At 40.3% G+C, this 27,613-nt stretch overlaps 1 protein-coding gene across 1 annotated transcript; it reads right to left on the minus strand.

Moving 5' to 3' along the window:
• Nucleotides 1-27,204, minus strand: si:dkey-27h10.2 (uncharacterized). Its single transcript, XM_049572209.1, has 10 exons — nt 27,047-27,204; nt 26,225-26,464; nt 25,960-26,070; nt 23,635-23,685; nt 23,391-23,470; nt 22,914-23,010; nt 22,747-22,833; nt 15,852-16,091; nt 15,282-15,379; nt 1-1,133 (listed from the first exon to the last, which is right to left on the minus strand). Exons 1-9 carry the CDS (start codon nt 27,078-27,080, stop codon nt 15,327-15,329), a joined length of 993 nt encoding a protein of 330 aa, XP_049428166.1. The 5' UTR covers nt 27,081-27,204; the 3' UTR covers nt 1-1,133; nt 15,282-15,326.
• Nucleotides 27,205-27,613: the final 409 nt, after the last annotated feature.

Raw genomic sequence — 27,613 nt, forward strand, 5'->3', positions numbered from 1 at the left:
GACAGTTAAAATAAATCCTTTAATACATTCATAGGACATTCATATTATTGCAATTATTCAGCATAACGGAAACTTAACTACTGAATGGGAACAGCCTGGAAGAGCAAAATGCAGCATCTACAGTAATAACATCCTAACATTGATACAAGAGCACTTATTTCAGACTAACAATCCCATTTTGTCTTATTTTTCTGTATATTAAATTCTTGTTGTTATTATATATTACATATGTGTACCAAAATACTCTTATGTGACAAAAAACGTGAAAAATGTATGATATTTTACGGATATCTTTGATCAGGGAGTCTGCAGTGAATTTAGAAAGCCAATGCTTGTATTTACACCTACATGGCATTATAATAGTATTTATGTATTTACATTATTTAATAACCATTGATAAGATGAACAGCTTAAAACCTTTTGTACCAGTAACACTTTACCCTTAGTCCCCCTATTTAAGCAGTATAGACATATTTAATGCTTTAAAACACACTATAATGTAGTTGTAAGCCACTTTAAGGACATTGTTAAGTGTTTATTATTGTTTAGTATTTGCCAGTAATTATAACTTCTCCTATGAAGACATGTTTTACATTAAAACAGCTGTATTTCTATACTGTAAATCCACAGCAGAAGTTATAGTCATTGACAAATACATTAATGAACACATATATCTGTTTACGACCACATTGTATTGTGTTATAAACAATTTATTATATGTTTATATATTGTTTATGAATGCTTCTTTTGTTCTTAAAATATTTGTGACAGTTAGAAGTAAGAACTCAGCCTTAATGGTATGCGGTTTACCCAGTGAGCTACCGGGCATCGCATATACTGGTCAGGTCTATAGTAAATAGGGAGGACTTGAAATAATGTGTTACCTAGTACAAAAAAATAATAACATTTAGACTACAAATCTAGTAAATTGTGAACATTTGTAAAAAAAAAAAAAAAAAAAAGAAAAAAAAGAAAAGAAATTCAGCTATTGGTAAAATACTTGAAAAGCTGAGCTCAGCTGACGTTTAACTTCAAAAAAAGCTGCTATGTTACAAGAAAATTTGTTTCCAACCAGGAGGCAACAGACAACTAGGTCTCACAGTTGTGTCCTCCACCGTGGTCACTTCTTCAATCTGAAAGAGAGAAAGAAAAAAGCACAGAACAATGAAAACAATGTATCCTGTCCCATAGTCACGTGTCCTGCAATCACCTGCTTTTTCCCCTTGTAACTTCTGCTTTGGCCAAGTTTATGTGGCCTTTGCCATGACCTTTGACCTCTACAGAGAAACATCTGTTTGAGGGAAAGGATAGCTGACATAATCCTGCCCCACATCTATTGATGTGATTTACGGTTAACCGTTAAGCAGCTGCGAAAAAACAGGGTAGTCACTGAGCGCTATGTGACAGCAGCAGAGGGAGGATTAATCTGTGGATTTATCCCAATATTTGTCTAAATAAATACATAATTAGCTAATTCTATTACTTTTTACTCTTTACAGCCTTCAATTAAAAGCCACTGCTGATACTTTCAACAGGTTTAAAGTCCCACTGGGCTGCTGCACTTTGACAATCATTCAAAACCAATTGCATATTTCAAAGTGCTATTTTGTTCTCTCTAATCTGAACTGCATCCAATATGAAGGAGTTTGGTTTAAGACCTGTGACTACTGAGGCTCAGGTTGCAGGTAAGACTCCACGTTGATCTTAGTTTATACAGCTATGCTGAGCTGAGCCACAGGGATAGATTGGGATCTGTGGAGACCAGTTAGCCACTATAGTGAAACCTGGCTGCTGAGAGATTGGGCATTCCAGGGGGGATTTAGCTGTGTGGAAGAAAATGCTCAACTGAATCCCATGCAAGGATGTTCATCCTTTTCAGTCACCCTCAAACAGAAAACCCACAAATGCCTTTCAGGTAAAACAATGACACTTTGTGAGAACATTTTTTTTGAGGTTAAGCAAGTCTTTTGTGCGTCTTCTACCTAAGACTTTTCAAGTAATTGTTTGTGGAGGTAAAATATATAGGTTAGAAGTTAAAATCTTAATGTCCCTTACATCTCCACACCTGAACATTATGAGATGTGTCACCAGACTGATCTTGTGTGTACTTTTTGAAGTGATGAATGTCTTTATTGGGGCTTTAAACGTGACAAGGGGCGTGCACAAAAACAGAAGTCAGCACAACTGGAACGATAAAATGGATCAGAGCAGATGACTGATTACTCCAAGGTTAAGCATCCTGAAAAAGAATGAGGGATGTTGTTCACAGCAAAACACGACACAGATATACGGCTCAGTTGTAAATAATCGGACAAAGAATTTCACGCAAATAAGTAAACATGTCAGACACAAAACTGATTTATTATTAAAGGTATTCAAGTAATGCAGAAATATGTCATATTGACCAGTTCAGCTACAAGTGAAAGTATTGTGTCTGAGACTAAGATGGTACTTACAGTTGAGTCAGATATATACAGATGTTGTCTGATGAAGTGTGACTAAAATAGGGTCAGGTTCAGGTTTGAATCAGGGTTAAATAAGGTTTGGCCTGAGGTCAGGGTTAAGGGCCAGTCACACCAGCGTTTATCATTGCAAATATTGGCAACAAAATCGATTCATTCATATGCAGTTGTTGCCATCAGAAGATTTACCCTTAGGAGGTAAGTAAATCTGCACACTTGCATGCACTGAGTTCAACTTAGGGAAACTTTGACACATTAATTTGTGCCACTGGCTGATAGAAAGCCATCTCAGTGGTGCTGACCTTTGAGGGAATGATGTGCTGGATAGTCCAAAATGGCAAAAGTTGATGTAGCTTATTAACTTTGTCACGCCAAGTACTTTTATTTAACCCTCCTCTGTCAGAATACACTGCTCACCAAAAGAGGAATGGTGTGCAGAAAGTTATGACACAGGAGTCGATAGGGTAACTACCTCTTTTAAAGGTGCAGTATGTTATTCTGGAGAATGATAGATGATTGTTGAGTCTCATTCCCAGGTTATTATCACTGCTTTGAGTTGGGAGTTTGTTCCGACTACCAGCTGTTGGTCGTCAGTATTTGACAATCGGAAATGAGACTCCACAATCAACTATCTTTCTCCAGAGGTGCATACTGAGCCTTTTAAAAGAACTGAGCAAACTTATTGTTACCTCAGCAACCACACTTTGCTAGCTAGCTAGCCCTTCCGTAGCTCTTCACCATGTTAAATTAATTCTGAGAATAAACTGGACGGGTGAAGTAAACCGCCAAAAACACTGAAACTAGAAAGAAGTTATGGTGAGCTATTTTGACAAAATAGCCTGTTAGCGGCTAGCTCAGCAGCTATAGTTTACTACTAGTTTACTACTACTTGCAAGGAGGGACTCATACATTTCTGGGGTGAGATACACAAAAAAAACAACAGCAAATGAGTTGATGCTGAATCTTTCCTATTAAAGTCAGAGTAGTGGTTCCCAACTGGTGAAACGCAATCCAAAAGTAGGTCTTGGGTCCATTCTGAATGGACCGCAAGTGACTCATGAACATTTCAAGTTTGTTAAAAACAAACTTTATTGTGAAGTACAGTGACTTTTTGGCACAGAGAGTTTATTTTTTAGTGCTGTTTGCTGCTGTAGAGTGAGTGACTAACGGACAGCTACTTGACAGACAGCAAATTACCTTGACGATATGGCCAAACACAAATACGATGCTGAATGTATTAAATTGTGTGGACCTGAACTAATGACTAAGGAGAAATCTGGACCCTGAGGCTGGACCAGCTGGGAACCACTACATATCAGCATCTCGTACGTTGGTACCTGTTACCTTGTACTGATTATTACATGCTGGTGGTGCTGAATATACTTCTCAGGCTTGATGCGCAGATCTCATAAAAATTCTTCACCACTTTGACATGAACGTTTCAACATGAAATGAGTGACATCAAGCGAAAGGAAACTAAAGTTTTAACATTTTTAGCAACTTTCATTGAGCATCATCTGAGATTCCACCTGTGTTCACTTTAAACTGTGTGTGAATGATGAGAGAGAGAGATGTAATAAAGCCACGGTGGTAGTTTGACAGTTTGACACTGCCCGAGGAATGTGGAGTCGATGCCGGAGGCGATACCAGCAGGTGAATGAATGTCCGTCTGTCAGCAGGCCTCCTGATCACAGCGGCTCTGCCAACTGCACAAAGCCAGGCCAGGAATGTCTAAACCAGTCTGGAGAGGACAACAGGAGAGGAAACTGCCCCTACAACTGTAAACCTCCTGGGGTTTGGAGTCGCAGGTCACTGAGAGAGTCAGCTGCATTGGGGTCCGGGCATGTGGGCGTGAAAATGGTTGCATCTTCATGCTGTGCTGATTGTTTTAGAGCAAATTTAAACTTTAGCCATGTGAGCAGCCTGGCTCTGAGGATTGCGATGTTGGTTGGTCAGTTGATGACTTGACAAGTTGATATTTTGACAGTTTGGCTTCTGAATGTACTTAAAGTGCCACTACTATCTGGCTTTTTATAATAGTTGCTCAATGGTGCCCCCATAAATTTTTCATAAAGGTGGACAGATGGGAGCACTGAAAAACCTTAGAGTGGCACACCAAGAAGTTAATCTCAGGACTTTGATTATGCTGTTGTAGTATGTAGGCTTGTTAAAAACAATGTCAATATCGAGAATTAAGGAATCGCATACTGATATATTATGAGTTCTTATTTTACAATTCATGTTACTAATTATCTGATATGCACAGACTACTACATTTTACAGTGCAGTAAAATGTTTTACAGTTTTACAGTTAACATTTTGAGCTCCACAATAATCCTGTTTTAATGTGTTATGAATTGAAATATGTTAGATTATTCATTGTTCTTCAAATACGCTGGTTGTCCTTTTCCTCAAAAAGACAAATATTGAATCTTGATTTATTTAATTTGAAATTTTAATTTGAGTACAGTGGATGTAAGGAACAAAACATTTCCTGGGAACAAGCCCTCTCAAGTTAGGGGAGATTCGTGGGTACACATGAACCCGTTTTCATTCAGATATCTTGAGGTGAGAGTTCAAAGGACTCAGTGCTTTATTTAACACCCTTCCCACCAAGCTATGCCGACATAGCTGGCACAAACGGATGCCTCAGGCCCTGTTTAGATGACAACGGTTTCTCTAAAAACGGAAAAGTTAGTCCTTTGTGTTTTAAAAAACTTCTGCGTTTATAGAACGACGTTATTGAAATGATATCCGTTCACACGGAGCCGCAAAATCTACTGGAAATGCTGTAGTATGCACGCCAGGCCAATGGGTGGCAGTGTAAATTTGCAAAGCAACACCACAGCATGACGCCATGTGCCTGCGCTGAAGCGCCTTCCTCTACAACGCGGTGATTACAAATCAAAACAAGGAAGACACAATGGTGAGATAACCATTGATAATGGTGAAAGCATGCACGGATAACTTTGTCTGGATGGACGACGAGGTGGAGTCGCTACAGTAACAGATCTACGCTTCACTTCAAATCAACAGGGTGAGCAGCACAAACAGAGCTCGGCATTGTTGTTGTGACGGTCAACTTTCTCGCGCATGCCTAGTGACTGTAACTGTAACGCGCATGTGCGAAAAGTATTGCAAGTTTACACGACAACGGAGACGCTGCTGTTTCCAAAAAATTGCACTCTGGAACCTGTTTTCAAAACGTTGCGTTTTCAGGCACCCAAAACGCAGCTGTCGTGTAAACAATCGGCCAAAACGCAACTAAAGTTTACCGTTTGCAGTTGAAACCATTGTCGTATAAATGGGACCTCAGGTTGTGTGGTTTCACAAGATTCCACTTTCACATTAGTGTAAAAATGAGTGTGTCACAGCCTCTTAAAGACAGTTATATCTGCCTCCAATTATTTTCACCAGGAGGAGCCAATGGGGGCCAATAATATTATCAGCAGTATCAGTTCATCACCTCCAGATTTGTCATACGAACACATGTTAGCTAGGGTCAGCAATTAAGTTGAAAGCTTTAAGAGGTCATGAGCAGGCTTTTTTGTTTGTAATATGTCTGCTGAACTGTAACGATGTGGTGTTTGGTTGTACCGCTGTGGTTGCTAAATTACTATTATGGGTATAAGAATGTGTAGCTACCAGGTGCCTGTGGATATGTTGAGTTCTAATAACAGTACTGTTGGTTTGTTCAGCTTTGTCTGAATAGATAAATAAAAAATTTGAATGACAAAAAAAACACTGTCATTTTTAGCATTCTGGCATTTAGTCCAAAATACTACTGTCCCGCCCACCAGAGTGGTTGTTTACTTTAACAGCGCTTTCAGTGATTTATGATCTCTGTCAATCATGACAACCATGTTTGCTTGCTCTGAGATTGTTCATACACACCCAAGCTTACACCCTGATTGTACAAATTTCCAGACAACAGTAACTTCTCATTATCTCATCATCAACTAGATGGCTGTTTCCTCCTCAGAGAGGGTGACTTACAAAAAGAACAAAGCACTAGTATCTAGGCAGAGTAGAGGCAACACTATCGACACATCACAAAATGTCAAGGGTCAATTGTATGCAGCTAACCCACTTTGACTCTGCATCGTGTGACTGGAGTGCTCGCTCTATTTCTATATTCTCTACAAATTGTTTTCACTATGTAACCCTCACCCTCCTGTTTTCTCGTCTTTGACAGACGTGCAGCATTGTGTCAAGAAGTGAAACATGCACTACTAAATTAAGCCCTATAAATGTTTTGTGGGCCACCTGCCAAAGTGGACTGGACTACAAAGGAGGAATCTAGAAAATGTGGCACTCCAGTTGTAAATTGTCTGAAGTGTAAACAGGGAAGGTCAGGGCCTAACATAATCTGACATCTCTTAAAATACATGGATGTAAGACAGGGAAAGTAGAAGTGATATTTGAAGTGACACCTCACTTCTACCTTGCTTCTAAACACCTGACCTGTGTGTTTTCTGCAGCAGGATAAAAATCAGCTTCAACTCAGATTTACAAAATTGCATGCTCTACTTTAACCTGACATTTAGGCCAACCAGTAAGCAATTTATCAAGTCTCTTCCCCTGTGTTTCCCGCAAATATTGTTTCACGTATTTTCCAGGTTCTGTCATGTGCAATGACCTTTGTTGAAATGTATCCTGGTTTGCGCCACACATCACAGCAGCCGCCGTACATCCAATGCTGCAGAGACTTGCTCAATGACAGGCAAAGAATGTGGGCCAGTTGACTCTGACATTGAGGCCACATTATTCTCCTGCAGTCACTGCGTACCCTTTAATTAGGATTGTTCGACCTGTGACCTTTGGAAAGGACTTCAGCCCAGAGGCCTCTGCAGGTCAGGGAAGTGAAGCAGGAAGAGGACACACCCTTTGGTTTTGATCAAGAGGCATAAGACAGGAAGCTAACCTCTCAGGTTAGGATACAGTATGTAGACCAGGCCCCTTGGAAGTGCGCTGGGCTTTGAGGACAAATTTGTGGTGGTCAAACTGTGGAATTGCAACTTCTGGGTCTATCACGTGATGTCAGTGAGCATAAAATGATTTTTTTCCCCTAGACTTGAATTATGACAGAAAAGTCTGTTAATCACTGGATAAATCTTTCAGAGCATCACAGCCCCTGCAAGATGACTCATTTTACTATCAGGATTTGATCTGTTTGGTCAGATAATATTTGGAAAATCTAGAAGAGCTGCAAGATTAAATCATTTTATCCCCATTCAAGTTAGCGGAGCACTTCTGTGGTGGAAGTCTCTAGTGCAGCTGCTCTATGTGCCTAATGAAATGGAAGAAGTGCCGATCATCCAGTTAATTTTGTATGCAGCTGTTGAACATTTTGGCTGCATACACCACTGAGCAACTTGCATAGAAACAAACGGGGTCCCGCCTCCAACGCTCCTACTGATCCCTTCATTCATCCCTGATACAGACACAAAGCAAAGTATCAACCTGGTGTTCATGTCCGATGACATCATGCTAAAAAGTTCAGGATCTGGTTTCCGTTTAAAGACGATCAGATTGACCTCATTTGTCATTGTCTGAGACTGTGTCTTAACAAAAGGCCACCATGACCTCATAAGGAGCTCAGTTTCAAAACTCACCTAAACTGTTTGAAGAACATCTCGCCTGCTCATCCTGTGTTGTTGGGTGCACAGTTTACAATACAGTATGCTGACGGGACGTAAAAGGGAAAGGCATCCTCAGAGGTCAAAGGCTAAACACAACTGACAGTTTTATTATTTATTTATTCATTTTGTCCAATTACTGCCACATGTATGCCTGGAATGACTAGTAAATATTTTGTACTTATACACTGGCGCTTTAACAAGTGAAACTGAACCTCTGTTCTTAACCTCTGCCACAGGATGTGCAAGTTGCACTGGCAGCAGTTTTGTTTCTGCCCAAAATTTTCAGGGATTTAACTACAAGTACATACAGCTCAGTGACTACATAGGTCATAGTCTGTGCCTTTTCTTCATTCCTCATGTGTCAGCTGTTTTCCCCCCTCCCCGTTGTTTCCTGTGGTGCCTTGTTTGTCTCACTCTGTGTGTCTGGGCATGGTGCTCATCAGTCCTGCTGCCAATCTGCCTCCTCACCTGAAAGCCATTCACTAATCAACCCCAGCAGTGCAAATACCCCGGCTCTGCAGTTCAGTCTCAGCCAGATTGTTCAGTCTACCTTGCGGTGCTAACCATGGCCTATTTGTTGCTTATTGCCTTTATCCTCTTGAATCGAAAAACCCTTTTCTCTGTGCCCAGACTCATTAGTCACCTGTTTGCCTGCCACTCCAGCCTGCCAAACTGTTTCCAGGCCTGCTCAGCCTGTCTGCCCTGTTTCTCCCAAGTGCCTTGGATTAACCCAAGACACTCCTTCTTGCTTTATTGAAAATGAATCCAGTCTGAACCAAGCAGCTGTTTGAGTCATGCTTCCGGGTCCAGTTCTCTTTGTACTCTACAACAACACAGACAACATGTCTTCACTTTTCCCCTCTGTACAAAAATACACCCGCCATTTGGCTCTCAACATTTAGAGTCAGATTCTGCGCAGTGGCGATCTCCGTGGTTTTGAGTTCCCGCCCATACACCCATCTGAACAACTGCAGCTGCGCCATTAATGGCGAGCACACCTACTGGCATAGCTGACAGTCATGATGTACCACCCTCTTTTGATAGCATCAAATAAGTCATGAAAACCAAAGTTATCAGAAAAACAAACATTTGAAAAAACATCTGCATGAGAAGAACCACCTTAATTGACAGAAACCATTGTTTTTTGATGTGTACTTTGAGTTTTTAGTTTGCCACATGTCCCATCTGCTAACATGGAGAGAGTGGGGTTTATAGGTAGCCACTTTAGTTGCTTTGGCAAAAAAATATCTAGAAATTAATAACAGCTGTTTTTAACATTTTAATTTTGACTTTTCATTGTCGTTGGCTTGCGTGATTCTCAACTATAAAAATCTATCACCTTTTCCTTTGAAATTTTGCCAAACCTCAACAGCAATAGCTTGCGTTGGATCTCCCAAGCTAAACTAGCTATGGATTCCAGATTAAAAAGTCTTGGAGGACAATAGAGAATTTAACAGTGTATGGACATATTCCTTTGCTCTTACCAACAATCCTGCAAAGATGAAGTACCAAACAATCATAAATAGCCCACTGCAGAGTAGCCACCTTGTGGTGAAACATATTAATAAAGCTCATGTTACTTTCCGTATAAGGCTCAAATATGTTTTGCAGCTCTGGGTAAATTTTTTAAAGAGCTTTTTGGCCAAAAATGGCTCTCTTAGTAAAGGTTACTGACCCCTGGCCTATACTGCAGCCAGCCACCAGGGGGTGATTGAAATGTTTTGACTTCATTTTTGGGGGGCTAATGTGCCGAGCATCTTTATTGTACTGTCTATAGTACAACCTCATTTCCTTTAGAACCCCTAAAAACTTGATTAGGAACAACTTCTCCGACCGCTACGTTAATTATTCACTAAATAAACAATAATTAGAGATAAAATTTAGAAAAAGGAAAAAAGATATAAAACTTTAGCAAATTCTGCTGGCTTCAGCTTCACATTTCTTGTACAGATATGTCAGTATTGTTGATCACCTTATTTAACTCTCAGCAATGTAATACTTCTTTAGGCGCTTCAGCATTAGCCATTACTCTCATGCACACTCCAAAACTCATATGCCTAAAATATCTCTCTCTTTTTTTTTTTTTAACATACAGTACACACTAGAGTCCTGTATATAATCTGACAAAGCTTTGTGGGTTGACAATGATAAACAAAAACAAACCAAATGCATGTTTTCATGAATGGCTGCCGTTGTGTGTTTGCCAAGATGATGGTGTGTGTGAGTGTCACTGTGTATCCCAAAACACTGACAAGAATGAACCAACCGTCTGCATGGTAATGTTTATGAAACTAGTGATTATCAAACTATGAACATTCCTTGGGGATGTAACATATCAGGTCTTATTTACTTTATATTTACACAAGAATATTGCTTAAGAAAACAATGTCCAATTCTTTTCTCCTCTAATGCTGAATGACACTGAGTTATTGTTGAGGCATTTTAATCCAGCTGTTATGCTATCCAGGTGCTATCAACTCTTACATAATGTAACATGAAGTGATATCAGAGAGCCCCTCTTCACTTCAATCTGTAAGTACACGTCTGCCTGTCATCACTACTGTGTGTCTTGTGTGTATTTTTTTCTCACTAAGCACTGTGCATTTGGTGTTTGGTGATGACACATTCAGTCGTCAGCCTTGAAAACTGCACGTGCAGCACATAACCTGGACGCTTTAATAGCTATCCAGACGACATTGCAATTGCGAAGTTTTCAATTTCTTGCCCAAAACGTGATATTTTGTGGTAGGAAGTCAAGAGAGGAAGGGGCAGAACCAGCCTCCACCAGCTGTTCTCTTTAGTCTGCGTTTTCCGACAGTCCCTCCCTCCTGTAAAGCTGCCCAGGTGTAATGGCTGACCTGCCAGTCTGAACCACATCAAACCTTACAAGCAGGAAGCTCCCCTTCACTGTTATTACTGAGATAAAGATCATCACATGCACCATTGTCATCCTGCACAACATAAATCTGTGTTTACACCTGAAACATCGGCCGAGGAAATTATGACTTCTGCTATTTCTGGGAAGCAGATGAAAAACAAATAGTTTAAGAATAAAATTAGTACGCTTATAGTTTAAATTCTTAAAGCTTCCTAACATTTATCCTGAGCATTTAAAGCATGAACAGTATAAGCACTCAGCTTCAGATCCTTGACCCTCTTTGTCTCCATGACCTGTCTCTGAACCAGCACCTTTCCAGAAACAGCCTCTGCAAATAAAACAAGCTGCTTCCAGCTAACTACTAACCCTGTTTGTCTCACACAGTAAAATCTCACTCTGTCACTCTCTTTTACCTGCCTCCTCCTCACTGTGAAATATCATCCCAGGCATTGCAGACAGTTTCCTCCAACATTGGCCATTAAACATGAAAGCTGGGCTCTGACTGGAAAATAACAAGTCCCAGGTCTAATTATGCTGGTTTAGTTTATGACCTGTCAGCTCATATCCATTACCCACAACTGCAGAATGGTGAGCAGCCTTTCAACTTCTGTTTCCAGCCTGCTCATCACTTCCCAGACCAGGTGGGAAAGAGTGAAGAGTTCACTTTTCGCTTTTGTCTTCTCCTTTTTAAGTTAACAGTTTTACAACACGTATTGATTGTTTTAGTTTGGACTAAAAAAAACTGCGGACTTTTACTGAGAGCCACAAAATTTCTCACAGTTTCTCACAGTCTGCTAAAGACATGATTCAGTCGTCCATGAGAGGCATTTTCTTTAACACTGAGTTTAATTGTCACCTCCAGACTACAGACAAATAAACCTTGATCTATAGGTTTTCTGATTTTGGACAGGAAACATGTCTGTCAAATTTTTCCAGTGAACAGTAAAACTAACTGAACATTTTCACAGAAGACACTTCAGTCAGATGGAGGTTTAAAGCTATGTTTGTATAAATTTAAGAGCTGTTTACACAGAAAAGTTTGTCATCTTTAACTCTTGGAATACAGCCAGCATTTTAAACATGACCCATCTTCATTTCCAGTTGTTTTGCATGAGGACTAAAAAACTGACACCACATCAAAAGCATGTTTGGCAGGTTGCCAGCAGTTTTTTTAACTATTATATTACACACTGTCAGGTACACGTATGATTAGAGACCACAAATCACTGAGACAAAGGTGAACAAGCTGTTGCTTACCATAATTTTGCATCATGTTGCATGGTGTCTTTTGATTTGTCTTACAACTTAAGAAAATGTGACACTATCAGACAGAAATCCAACTAGATGCTATTTATCTAAATATTGTTAAAGGTCCAGTGTGTAGGATTTGGGGGGATATATTGGCAGAAATGGAGTATAATATCCATAACTCTGTTTTCTTAAGTTTTTAATCACCTATACATAAGAATTGTTGTGTCTTTGGTATAAGCCAGTTATACCTACATATGGAGCAGGTCCTCATTCACGGAGTTCACCACTGTAGCCCAAAATGGATGAATCAAACTGTGGCTCAAGATACGCTTTTGCATTTTTGCTACAGTAACCATTGTTCTCCTACATGCTTGGCACATAGAAGTTCCAGACCTTTAAGGTCAAGAGTAAGTGAAGCAGAGCCTGTCTCCTAGAAACTATGTTCATATATTGTGCTGTTTTCCCAGTTGTGTCGTGTTGAGAAATTTAGTTGCTTTCTGGATTATGTGTACCGTCCGTCCATCTTCTAACTGCTTCCTCCTCTTGAGGGTTGCGGGGGGGGGGGGGGGGGGAGCGGCGGGCGGGGGGGACGACTATCGCAGGGCTGACACATAGAGACAAACAACCATTCATGCTCACATTCACACCTACGGTCAATTTAGAGTTATCAATTAACCTAATCCCCAATCTGCATGTCTTTGGACTGTGGGAGGAAGCCACTGACACGGGGAGAACATGCAACTCCACACAGAAGGGCTCCCATACCCGGGTTCGAACCAGAAACCCTCTTGCTATGAGGCAACAGTGCTAACCACCACACCACCATGCTGCCCTATGTGTACCATGTGTTATACTTTTTTTTTTTTGAGTACATGAAGTTCTACATTCTTGTACTGCGCAGAAGTTAAAGGAAGGTGGTTGGGGTGGTGATGATTGCTGAACAAATTGGGGTTACTTCCTTCTGTGTGTGGTGAGGTTTAGGTACTTTAGAATGGCTTAGGTAAAGATGGTGGTTTTGGTTAAATATATAGTCATATATTACTTAAAGTAGGTTGGTCTTTTTCACAGAAGGCATTTTGACATTAAGATAGTAGTAAAAGCACAGGTAGAAATAACCAAATTAGTGACAGCTGTATTTCATTTAGCTACATCAGGGTCCTGTACTGTGCATGCTGGTTCACTGTCACACTGTCATGGCTCACTTGAATTGAAAAGAGCCATCCTTGGACGCATTTTCCACTGACATTTGTCAGCTGAAGATCTATATTATACATTTATATATATCATTAGATGTAATTGTTATCCTTTTAGTTATCTTGAAGACCCGTTGCATGTGAGCAGGTATCTTGAGAGCTGAGTGTGTTTGCTGAGATGGAGATGCTTGGGATTTCTGAAGCCTGTGTTTTTATTAGAGCGGAGATGATCCGTGACTGCTTACACAGAGCATCTGAGCAGTTAGCTTCTCTGATGTGAGCTTATCGTCAGCTGTTAAGAGCGGCGTGAATTCCTCGGGCCTCAGGCTTCAGCCCCAAGTGTTTCTGAGCAGATAGGAAGAGAGAGGGAGCACAGGTGCAGTTCTGAACTTAACATCCTGCAGCACATGATGATTAGACAGAGAGGGCCCATGTTAGTACCCGTGTGAGAGGAATCTCATCCATCAGTGGAAGATAGAGCAGAAGGAGCCAGGAAGAGAGAGGAATAAAGCCAGGTGAGGTTCACAGAATGATTTTGGTAGCAAAGAGGTGGATACCACGGGTAACTGAAAAGGGCCAGTGCCCTTCCAAAAGTCTGGATGCTGCCCGGAGCAGCAAAACAAATGAGTGCAAATGTGGGAGCTGGCGAGCCCAGTCCAACTGACCTCTGAGGTGCCAACTCACCCGGGTTGCATTGTATTTCTTTTTAAATCATTCTCATAATTATTTTATACTTTTTTTTTTGCATTTTTTTAGAAATAATTAATGCATTTATTTAATATTTTGATATATTATTATATATTTATTTTTTCATTATTTTATATTAATTTTTTATATGCTTTTAAAATGAAATATTACTTTAACACTGATTTATATGATGTGTTTCCCTCTTTTTATTATTAGCTCAGCTTCTTTCTCCTGTCTCTTCTTTATCAGCTACAAATATACACACACTCACACACATGCACACAAGTGCCCTATATAACCACCCTCAGTACAATAACAGTTTACTTATTTATAACACCTGATTTTTGCTTGTTTGTTTAGGTTTGGTTTGTCCTGTTTCATCTGTATTCCTTTTTCCATCTACCCCCATGTATGCATTGTATGTAACTACCTACCTACTACTACCTACTGATTTTTTTTGTACTACCCTTTGACCTTTGCACTTAAAAAATGCTTTCAGACCTATAGATGAGCATGAAGATTCATTTTCCTGGAAATAGTCTTTCAAATAAAAATAAAAAAAATCAACTTGGCGCACTTATGAACTATTCCCTCAGTCTTGATCAGTGGATTGAGTTTGCTCAGCTGTCATCGTGTGTCATCACCTAAGAGTGGAACTATGGTCACGTCATAATGAAGATGTAGGTCATAGGATGCAATTAATAGTTTGTGAAAAAGCTAATAAGTGGACCTTGAGATAATATTATTTTGCAGCCAGCCCTGTATTTACTTAATGCACATAGTTCTATTAAAAATAATAAATTAGAAAAGCAATCAAGGGTAAAGTAGTAATAGTTTGAATGATATACTACATGTTGTGACTTTCTCAACCAGCAGAGAGGCTCCGTTCTGGGTGCAGCTTCCAGTGTGTATTTATAAACTACTGGATGTCAGACTGTCAACGTGATTTACAATTTTGGGGACAAGCACACTTTATAATTTTAGATTTAATGGTTATGACTCCTCTATTTTTAATTCCTTAATTCAGGACGGGAAGCTGTAACACAGCACTCCCAGTGGTCGTATGTGAGGGCTGTGGAGCTGCAGTTTAGGGTGGGGGTTTTCCCTGTGCTAACACCTGAGCTGGCTGAGCAGAGGAGCAGCTGCAGCAGAGCGTCTGTGAGCTTACCAAGTTCCTGAAGAGAACCACACAGGGGCAGAGAGGCGGTATGTCTCACACAGGACAATTGAGAGGAACATCCCAGAATGTGCTGCTCCTCTCCAAATCTGTTTAAAAGAAGCCAGGGGGTAACAGTAGGTGGTTTAGAGATGTGAATCATGATGTTGTACCACTAGGAAAGAATCCTTTTAGGGCCAGTATGGAGAGAAAACAGTGACAAATAGTTCAAGGTGTATGTCACCAACACACTGGGATAGGTTCAGTTCTTAAAATGTTTCTCATGAAAAGGAATTTTCTTGCAAACGGAAGAAGATTACGCAATATACAAGGAAATTAACAGACCGAATGACAGCATAGTTGTAAGTTCTCGTTTTTGTCACTTGATTATGAAAATGTGTTGAAATGAGTCATGCTGAAGTAAGTCGAAACTGAGATATGAACATGCAAGCCTACAGTAAATTCAACAAACTACACAGAGGAAGCTGTCTTCTTTCAGTCCTGAGTGGTTGAAGACATATGTTTTAATCAGCAGATGAGTGTTTGTACCAGGCATATCAGTAACAAATGTTAAATACCAACCTCTCAACTGACAGACATTGTTGCTGTTGTTCTCATTTGTCTCCTTCAACGACTCCACTGAGGTCTTGTTGGAGACAGTGCCTTCATCGTCAGTTTTCTCCTCCACATTCTGCTCCACAGGTGCAGCAGGAGGAGGCTGCTCAACGACATCCTCTTTGGGTTTGTCCTCAGAGCTGTCTGGGGACGGGGCTGGGGGTGCAGACTCAGCGCTGGGTTCGACAGCAGGTTTATCGGCCTCAGCTGTGAAGGACAGCAAAAACAAACCACAAAACTTGTTCAGTGGTTTTCGGGAACATTCTGTTTCTGTTACAATTAATCCAGTTATAGCGTGACACTTAGAAATCAGAACAATATGGATTAAATGAAACAACACGCTGGTTGAGTCATAATGGAATATACTGGAAACAACATTTATGTCATGCCATAGTTACAGGAAGTGAGACTGTTGCAATAAATGCATTGCATAACGTTGTTAAGACATCATTTAAACTTCTATGACATTGCAGATCTGATATTTGGTTCACTGCGCTCTGTTCAGTGGTGAAGGAAGTACTCAGATCTTTTGCTTTAATAAAACCTCTGATACCACAGTGTAGAAATACTCTGTTACAGGTCCTGCATCAAGTTTATTTTTATTCAAATACAACTTAGCTAAAAACTAAAACCAGGTGTTAAAAGAACATTTTAGAGAACTGAAATAAAAATGTAAAAATAATAAATATTGTGTTCTCACAATGTCTTTAGTTTTAGATTTTGTCAATTTGCTCAAATTTGTTAGCACTACAAGCACGAGGAGGCGCTGGTGAATGTTTATAGAGACTGGGATGACAACATAACTGTGAGTCAAATGCTTTCACAAGGTGCTTTTTGTATTGTAATATCTATTCTGAACTTCTTAAATCTAACAGGAAACTAAACTAAAACTAAACATTTAAAAGGATAAATCCTAAACTGAAACAAACAAATCCTCTGTGGAAACAAAACAGAATTGAAAATAAAATAGAAATAAAAATAAAATGTAAAAACTATTGAAAAACACAAATTATTATAACTTTGCTTTGCATTCCACCTCATACGTAAATAAAAGTACGTATAAGCATCACAAATATGCTTCCAAAATTAAAAGTCATTATGCAAAATGGCCCATTTCAGAAAAACATATATTATTTAATTGGATTATAATTAGTTACGTAACAATGTGTTCATCACTTAAATGATGCAGCCGATAAAGGTGGAGCTAATTTTACTGACTTTATATACTGCTGGATAATTTAATAATGATAATATATCAGAATGTATTGGCTGATTTTATTTTGTATCAAAAATCTAAATCTGCAAAGTAATGTAAGTTATCAAATAAATGAAGCGGTGGAGTAGAAAGTAAAACATTTCCCTCTGAGATGTAGAGAAATAGTAGCATTAAATGGAAATACTCGAGTACTAGTACCTCAGAATTGTACTTAGTGCAGTACTTGTACTTGGTTACATTCCACCACTGGTTCTGTGCTTAGCACCCACATAATGACAGTATTTCCATACAGCCTGAAGTGGTTTTGCCCTCACTGACAGTCAGGGGGGGATTTCTCTTGGGCAAAGGCATTTCAGGAGGCCACCATGTTGGTAATGAGGCGGCTGATTACTGACCAGTTCCTAATGAGCCACAGTCATGCAGCTGTTGGAGGCTGTGGGAAAGTAGGGCGGCCCCATCATTATCTGACCCTGGGTTAGGTGGAGGGAAAGCGGATGATAAAGGGGAGAGGAAGGTGACCATTGCTCTAGACATTACTCTGCCATGAGTAAGATGGCTCCTCAGGCATCATTCCAACCTTCAGAGACTCGTCACGTCCGTCTGGTTTATGGCGGGTGACTAGACACTTTATCACAGGTGGACCCCTGACCTGACTGTCAGCTCAGCGTTCTCCTTTGGTATACTCAGAGTGGACATGTCATCTGTATTTGGTACTTGTGTGAAAAGAGATAAATTAGAATGCAGTATTTAAAGAAATAGTTCTATACACTCTCTTGCTGTTGCACTGCGCACTGAGATAAAGCCAGGTGGCAGTTGACGTACTTGAGAAAGAGTGTGTAGGATTTAGTGACATCTAGTGGTGAGGATTGCAGACTGCAACTAGCTGAAACTTCTCCTGGTTAGAATTCCTTCAGCGTTCATTATTATTATTCATTATTCAGGAAGTTTTACTGTGAGCCATCATCCGCAGGGGTCTTCAAAATAAACAGACTATGTGATTAAAACCCATAAAAAACCAACACTAAATTAAGCAGTTTCACATAACTAATAAGTGTTTCTCCAACACCTTTCAGCTCGTTAGAGACGGGCTGCTAGCCCAGCACCTGCTAATATTTGCTCCTCTTTTTTCTCTCATAACTTAAAAGCCACACGTTTAGGAGGTCTTTTCTGGGAGCCGAATTATCCACAGAAGTCTCTTTCTCTCCAAAGCAAACAGACCTTGTGATTTAAAGTGGTAAAAACACTGAATGAAGCAGTTTCAAGATGAAAAAACATTAGCGCTTGTCCGATGTTTCGTCGTGAAATGGCTGCTAACTGCAGTAGTCAAAATGAAAACATGAACGGCCCTGTTTAGAGTCAGGGTTTAGCTTGTCTGTTCTGGGCTACTGTAGAAACAGTGCAACATGGTGGCCTCTATAGACGAGGAACTGCCCCTGTGTAGATGTAAACAGCTCATTGTTGGGTAACGAAAACACGACAATTCTTATTTTCCGGTGTTTGTACACTAAAGAAAACATACATATTATATTATATTCAATTTCTGCCAATATATCCCACTGAATCCTACATGCTGGACCTGTAATCTTTTCTCTATCTCTCTTAGTGGAGCACAGGCCATACACAAATCTTCTCCAGCACTCTTAGTTCTGGGTCGCTTTTTACACTTCCATCCAGGTGTACTTTACTTCCTTTGCCTCTATGTCTGATGATTTCCTCTGACGGTTTCTCTTCCCTTGTGGGTTCAGTGTTAGAGCCTCTTTGGTTACATTGGTTTTTGGGTCTCCAAAGTGTGTGTCTGATCCAACCCCACTTCCTTTTCCTCATCTCTGTGTCTGTTCTCTTTTGATTTAATTTCTCCGGCATAATTTCATTTCTTGTAGTGTTTGGCAGATGTATCTTCAAGATATCTTGGACACTTGTTGATACAGGTCTGGAGTTTGTTGGTGGACTGAACCATAGAGCCTCCCTGATGTAACACTGGTGTTGAATATCCTGAGTTTGGTGTTTTGGTGTTTGTCCTTTGAGTTCCAGATGGACCTCAGTGAAACAAAAGCTGTTTCAACCCTCCCAATCTGGGCTTGAATGTCTGCATCTGTCCCTCAGTCTTTGCCCACAACTCTTCCAAGTCTTCTAGCTTTGCTCCTTCCGTGTTGTTGATGTGCATTACTTTGGTCTGGTCTGGCAGATGTTGCTAGTAGATAGTAGTTACCTTTGCCAAAATACTGGAAGCAAGGGGAGTAAAGCCAGTAAAAAAAAAAAAAAAGAAAAGAAAGAAATAGCCAACCAGCGACTCTAAAGCTTACTTGCGGAGCAGCAGCTGGGTGCTGTAACTATCCCGAGTATTTTAGATAAAATAAAATAAAGAGATTTTTTATTGGGCATTTGAGAGAAACAGGTGACATAACAGCACACGGCCTCTCCCTATACACACAATACATCCGTAACATTAAGCAATAGACAGACACACACACTTCATCTCTTACTGTACAGCAGTTTGATTGATAGCAGAACGAAGGAAAATTTATACCTGTTCCACTTACAGTTTGGTTACCTGTAGCTCCTGCCTGAAGGCGTCAGCTCGTACTCTTTGTGAAGGATGTACTTTGGGTCACAGGTGATTTTAAGGCCCTGCTCTCTGACTGTCTCCTCACATATTTCCTGGAAAGCATGCCAACTATTTTTCCAGCCCTTCTGATCAGGTATGGGAAATGTGATTTGAGTTTGACGGACAAGTTACCAAACCATGCAGCGGTGCCATAATGAATAACAGACTCGAGAGCTGCCCTGTAGAACAACAGCATAATGGTGTTATGCATGCCATGGACCCTGAGCCTTCTCAGGAAATGCAGACGCTGACTGATTCATGAACAGTCATACTCCACCTGATGAGTCAAAATGAATATCTAAGTGCCTAAATGATGGTACTTGCTCAACTCTTTACGTGGTGATTCTTACTGGGCCACTGTCACCAAAAGACCTGGGACTGAAGACCATTTCTTTTTTCTTTTTTCTTTCTGACATCAGATTGTGCCCCTAACACCACTGCGCAACCATGGCGGCATCACCAAATGTAGTTGCTTGTGTACTTTCTACATTCTTTCACCTGCTGTTGTCTGCTGTTGTGAGAAATGCACAGGACCATCAGATTATAGGGGTTCACTTTCATTTAGTGATGGACGAAATGTCCAAATAAATCTTTCTGAATGACTTTTTAATGTTCAGTGTGCAGGTCCAGGTCAGCCGATCGAACATTTAACTGCTCATGCTCCCCAACTTTTTCCACTCATCCACTTGCTGTTATCGTAGGGTGGAGCTAATGTTGCCTTGTACGGTGAGTGAACGTGAAGCGATTGAATTGGATGCATGGAGACCTCCACTAGCAAAGGCCAATGGAGGCCAATGGTGCACTCACATGTTTCTTGGACGGATGTTCTATTGACAAAGCTGAGTTTATACAGTAAGTTGTAATGTGGATGCCACATAGATGCTACAAAGATGATGTGTTGCATGGCATGCAGCTCAGAGCATTTAAACAACAGGTTAACAACATAGTGTAAAGGACACAGATCAGGTGAGCCATGATATGTGATTGGGAACACATTTTTCAGATTATTCTGACACCACATGCAGTTTATGTTCCGCCTTCATGGCCACATCTCTTGAAAAATGTATTCTTATCTCAATGCAACTTTTACCTGGTTAAATAAAGCAATAGAAAGAGGAAGTCTTTGCACTAAACCCATAGAAAGTGCCAAATGAGACTGCTGATCCTTTGCAGGTGAAATACTTTTCACTTACAAAGGAATGCTCAGTCCTGTTAAAAGTTGACAAATCTTTGATAAGTTTTGCCTTTGTCACTTTTGTTTCCTTTTGTTTAAAATGCCACAGACCAGCCATGTTGTATGATGTGCAGCTTTGCAAAGTTTTAGTGCTAATAATCAAATTTTCCACTTAGTTGCCTGGTGGGGTTTATTTTAGTCATCAGTTGGCCCAATGATGTAATGATGCGTTCCTGTAACACTTCACACTTATCACATTAGAACTGTGTGTTTTTAAGGAAGCTTCTCATCACTTGAGTCTCAAACATTTGAGTAGCTTCCACTTCAGATCCAGACAGAACGTCTTAATATGGTATGTGTTAATATATTTAAAATTAAAAAAAAAAAAAAAGGCGAAACAGTGTGAGTGTTTCAATGAGGTTAAGGGTGTGAGATGAGTGAGATTGTGGCTGTTAAGATGAACAAAACTGTGGTTATCTTTAGTCCTATCTCACGCACAGAAGTTTCTAGTACGTGCTGCAGAAGCTTAGCCTTGGGGTATAATTTGATAAGCATCTGGCTGATTTCTTTAGCGTTCACTTAACTAATTGAAACACTTGAGATACAACAAGTGAGTTTGAGTGCACTGGACAAGCAGTCATCATTATCAGCCTGATCAGATTCTTCTTCATCAGTGACGAAACCCAGATGCTTGATTAGACATGTCGCTGCCCTCCTGCTCTGATTGCTCACAGTTTCATTTCTTTTCTTTTCCGTGAGAGGAAGAGAACCATCTGAAAGATAGCTGCTTTTCAAAGCAGCCAACAGCACTGGCCATTTAAAGAAAGTGTGGCCCAGGGCAGAGAGGCAGGCCCGGACATGAAGGGTACGTTTTACCTTTCTAGGCCAGCTTGGGTAGATGTCTTTGAGTAAGACAAGAACGCTTCAATCATTGTCACACAAAGGAAAATGTCAAAACAAAATGATCAGAGTAAGCACATATGGCTGCAAATGTGTAGTTGAAAATGTGGCAGAAAATATACAAATTAAAGAGGAAGCAATTCAAAAACATTTTGGCCTCGTTATCTAATATCTATCTTATCTATAGTTCTAATATCTATTTTTTTGACATGCTGCATATGAAGAGAAAGGCTTTGATAGATTTCCTCATGCTTAACACGCCCTGTCAGCTGCAGTTATGGCAAACTGAGCATGCTTGTATTTTGTTAACTTGGCTTCCATTTCCATCAAGTGGTAGACGTGAGTACTGCAGGCCACATTTTCAGCTTGTCTCTCCTCTCAAAGAAAGGAAGCGATGCGTGTCAGTTGTGCATACACTCTCCGTCGCAGACATTTCAAAATTTTCCACAGAAGTCTTTAGCTGATCTGAAATCATCTACATACGTTGTGTGAGTCAGGCTGCTGTGAGAGTTTCAGGTTTCCTTCCTATGAAATTCACACCAACTGTGCTCACAGTCCAATCACAAAACATGCTCTGTTTGATGACATTACTTGACATAGCCTATAGTAAAAATTTATCTTTCTTTTTTTTTTTTTTTTATTACATATCAGCATTAGGATGACAAATCAGTTCCTGTAGTGGAGCACATTTTCTGATCAGGTTTGAATATTTTAAATGCTTGCAGGACATTCACAGTATCTCACAGTATCCCTGAGTGTTGAGGGCTCACAAACTCTACTTCCTTTTATTCGCTTTAACTGAAGTTGTAAAAGAGGAAGGAAAATATCACACAATTAGCCCACAAAACACTTCAAAATTCACAACATGATTTGCTACAACTGAAACAAATGTCCTGTTCTGTGTTCTTTGAGCTCGGCTGATACAATGACAATGAAAAATGATTCTCATTCAGAGGTTTGTACTCACCTTTCTGCTCCTCCTGTGCTTCAGGTTTTGCCTCTGGTTCTTGTGGCTCTTGTGTAGTAGTTTCTGCACTTTCAAAGGTTGTCAGACCTAAAAAGTGTACACAGAACAGGATTTATAATATTTCTGCACAACGTTGTTGATATACACTATGAGTGTGTTGCACTGACCGTTCTGAGGTGCAGAATCAATAGGCAACTCAGGCTCAATAGTGCTCAGAGGGATGTTGGCTTCATCTGGTCTGGAAGTAAAGTCTACAGAGTAGCGCTAAAGAAAATGACAATTCAGAACACACACGTTAGTGCCACAACATTAAGAGCATTGGTCGACAATTTGGGAATGAGACAACTGATACCACTTTCATGTCTGTATGCTTAATATAAGGCTTCCTCCAGCAGCAGGAGAATCAGATTAGCATAAAGACTGGAAACGGGGTGATGTTTGTGTTTGTTTGTTGTAAAAACAGCAATGTCATGATGTTACCTAGTCGCTAAGCTATGCTAACCTCCTGCCAGCTGTACCTTCATATCTTCAAAAATAAGGTATCAGTGTTCTCATCAACACTCAGAAGAAGGCAAATAAGCACATTTCCCAAAGTACTGAACTATTCCTTGTATGGTGTGAAAGCAAATGGCTCCTCTACTCACCCTTCCTCTCTTCCGTGCGAAGTAGCAGGCAACTCCAAATGCAAGAGCTACGATGATGATCACAACTAGGATGATGATGCCTGAAGGAGGTAACACAGTTTGAAATAATATTTATTAAGAGGAAGACATTTGCTCACATTGTGGAGATACAATGTGGTCTCACACCAAGACATATTTCTACTGTTGAGGGCTAAACTTACAGTAGGTGGTATCATGCACTGAAGCACATTAAAATGCAACTCACCAGTGCTGTCGCTTGTTGCTGCTGCTGCTGGCTTTGGCTTAGCAGTGGTGGCTGTAAAAAATGCAAACAAATGTAACATCAAACAGCGCCACTGAATATGAATGTCAGTATAAACATGCTAATGAGCAGTCAAATGTCCCTTCTGTTCATGATACAGTCAGAAGGGAAAGCTGTTTAGTCCATTTTTAATTACATATTCAACTAGTTTAAAGCTGTACTAATAGGGTTTTTTGCCACTTGGGAGCAGCAAAACAGGCTGAAAACACAGTGGTGACATTATCACCTTACCAACCCGGTCTCACAGAAACATGCAAAATGACCACAGCCTGTCAACAGCACATTACGTGGTGGTGGTGGTACGTAAATGCGTTAAAACAATGCCAATTGGAAAGTCAGTTGTGATCCTTTGTCATGGTAGACACACAAATTCCTTGGTTCAGTAATATCATGCAGTGTGCAGTGGTGAATTTTACAACCCAGCCTGCATTTGTATATGGGCCCCATGTAGTTAGCAAATGAGCTGAAAAATGGGCCCTCTATGGGACTGTTCACGGGTTCCATAATGGCCCCACGTGGGTGGGTTTACCCAAGTGGGCTCCACATTGGTTATGCAACGGCTACCTGGGTACCAAGTGGGTATGAGGCCCAAAATAGACATAGTACTTTGGGCCCACTTGAGTGAAACCACCCATGTGGGCGATTGGCATGGGGCCATTATTGAACCCTTGGACAGTCCCATACAGGGCCCATTTTCAGCTCATTCACCACCCACATGGGCCCCAAATACAAATGTTGGCTGAGAAGGCCGTATGAAAGGCAACAAAGTCCATGTAGAGGGGAGGTCAAGGTGGGGAATGGGTCAGACAAACACAGGACTTTCACCCAGGTGATTGCTGTTTGTGTCCTGTGTGAAACTATAAGTTCTTTTTTTTAAATGATCAAACTTTTCTTTTTTTGACGTTCACAGCACACAGCAATGAAAACATAATTGTCAAAATGATGAAATGACAACCACAATGCACACAATGAATGTCTGAAAGACACTAAAAGTCAGCGTGGATTTCTTTGAACTTAGAACACTCACACATTACATAGTTACGTAATGTTATGTAATGAACCGACAACACTTTATGACGTACTTACATCCCATATGTAACGAGGGTTATTTTAACCCAAACCACAATCTTTTCTAAACATAACTAAGTACTTTTGGTGGAAATACACCACCTATGTCCATCACGTAATGCTATTGGGCCCAAAAAGACTTTTCCCATTAACTTACATGGGAAAGGGACATCTATAATTGAGTGGATGCACTTTTTTTGAGCTTCACAGCCCCCAAGATCCCCAACAGTCCCTATGGATTTGATTCATTTGGTCCAACAACATTTTGAAAGTCTAGAAAAGCTGCATGATTGAATCATTTTTATCCCCAAAGTTGGCAGAGAGCCAAACCTGAAATTAGCCACCACACAAACACTTACCTATTTGCATTTTTAAGGGACACAGCGCTACATCTGCATTAATTTGGAGTTGTGTTTCTGTCCACCTGATAATTGTAACTCCAATATGCACCTTCTCAATAACTCCTAAGGGAAATATCTGGCTTCTAGCTGCTAAAATCTCCACTGTGTTCAGCTGATAGTTGCTAACTCTGATAACCCACATGGGTTCCCAGAGTCAAGTCAAGTCAAGTCAAGTCAAGTCAACTCAGCTCAACTCAACTCAACTCAACTCAGCTCAGCTCAGCTCAACTGACTCAAGTCAAGTCAAGTCAAGTCAACTCAACTCAACTGACTCAAGTCAAGTCAAGTCAAGTCAACTCAACTCAACTGACTCAAGTCAAGTCAACTCAGCTCAATTCAATTCAATTCAATTCAATTCAACTCAACTCAACTCAACTCAACTCAGCTCAACTCAACTGACTCAAGTCAAGTCAAGCAAGTCACAGGAGGCAACATAAATATCAGGTACACAGCACACACATTCGGACATCAGAGAAAAACACGTCAGGGGGACTCAAATGCTAATGGATAAAAGTAGCTCTTTAGCCTGAATGTCAGTGGAGGAGGAGGATACCGTTCCCCAGTTTGGGGGCAGACAGAGTAAAGGCACGGTCACCCAAGCTTGAATTTGGAGTGTGGGACAGCCAGGAGCCCCAGGTCAGGGGTAAGGGGGCTCGTGCATCATTCATACATAGAGACACAAACAGAGCCAGGACAAACATGACTCATCTCCAGTACTAGCTGAACAAAGATTAGATTAGACTAATGACGGAGCATCAAATGGTACAAAATGGTTTATTTGTCAGAAGACTCAACTCACTTTTCTCTTTGGGCTTTGGTTTGGTTGCAGTCTTTTTAGTAGGCTCCTTGGGTTTTGGTGTGGTCACTGAGGACATTGTGGTGTGGCTTGTATTGCCAGGACTTTCATCACCTGAATCGGAGAACATGTTATTCCATAAGCAAACAATGATACAGACAGGAACAAGAAAGACATGATGATGAGTGGACGGTCTGTAAAGTCCAAAATAATTGTTTTAGAGAGAATCCAACACTTCGGGGTACATAGTTACGATAATAGCTCTCACTCTTCTGCTTTGTTGTCAAGGGTGAAATGGTGCTGCTGCCCTTTGTCACATTCGTGCCACTGCTGGTAGTGACATCCATTTGTGTTGTGTTGATGATTGGGCTGTTATCAGTGGTGGTGTTGTTGTTGTTGCTGAGAGTTGTTACAGTGATGGCGTAAGTGACGTCTGCGCCAAGTTTGTCTGAAGCTGTGGTTATTGCTCTGACTGTTGTATTTGCTGTGACAGAAGCCACAGCAAAACCTGCAGAAAACAAAATGGCCTTTTCAAAACTATTCAATAGGTGAACACAAATGTGAGCAAAGCTAAAGCACAAAACACTAGTTCGAGATCAGATTCAACAAACTTTACTTTATGTTTTTCTTGGTGTTTGTTGGTTTTCAGTTTTTGTGTCTTTGCATACATACAATAAAGAATTAATCACACAAAACAAACTTCACTGCAGAGTAATGTGTTAATGTTTAAATCAGCCCTGCACTACGACTTGCAGTACCTCTGTTAACTGTAAGCCTTAACGGGCACCAGCTATGTAAGAGCTGCTTGCTAAGGTGTGGCCCTGCTGTTTTACTTATGCACTGTGACTTCGGGTTTTTATCCATTAGCAGTAACATTTTATTATATTATAATTTCCATTGTTTTTTTTAACACAACTAATTACCTGATGCCAGATAAAAACTGAACATCTAATCTACAGGGTTCTCAGTAAAAACACTTTTGTATTGACAACAAAACTTAACACTTTGTTAGTGATAAAACCAATGGTTAATGCGGCGTAATCTCGTACGTTTCAATAATACAAGTAAACATATACATAAAGAGCCTTACCCAGGATAAAGAAGGAAAGACCAAGCGAAGGCATTGTAAGTTTGTCTAAAGGCAGCAGCAGGTGGAAAAAGCTACAAAGTCTAGATTATTATCAAAGCTCTGAGCCCGGAGGTGATGCTTTCTTTTGCTGCTTTTCTTCCTCAATGCCTCAGAGCGTTGCATGCCTCTAAAGGAACCAAAAAAGAGGATCAACGCCTCTGACCACAGCAGGATGCATCAAAGAACAGTGTTGCTTAAACAAGTAAGCGAGAGGAAACATACTGCTGGTGCATTGCTTCAGACTCTCCTTTCACTGCACTCTTCTATTTTGATTCACTGTAAAGCTAAAATTCATTTTTGCAAACAATATAGCATATTTGCGCAAGCAGATATTTTCCTCTAATGTTTACTTCTTAGTGTTTGAGTGATTTGCAAATTTATTTATTTATTTTATTTCCTCTAAGCCACTGTTTCCAACCTTGGGGTCCTGACCTCCACTAGGGGTCGCCAAACCTCACAGGCGTACTTGATTTTAAGATGTGTAAGACAGTGTTTGTATACCTATATCTCAGGATTTCATTCATGTCT

The sequence above is a fragment of the Epinephelus fuscoguttatus genome, linkage group LG3 (assembly GCF_011397635.1).
Source record: "Epinephelus fuscoguttatus linkage group LG3, E.fuscoguttatus.final_Chr_v1".
NCBI classification, from domain to species: Eukaryota; Metazoa; Chordata; class Actinopteri; order Perciformes; family Serranidae; genus Epinephelus; species Epinephelus fuscoguttatus.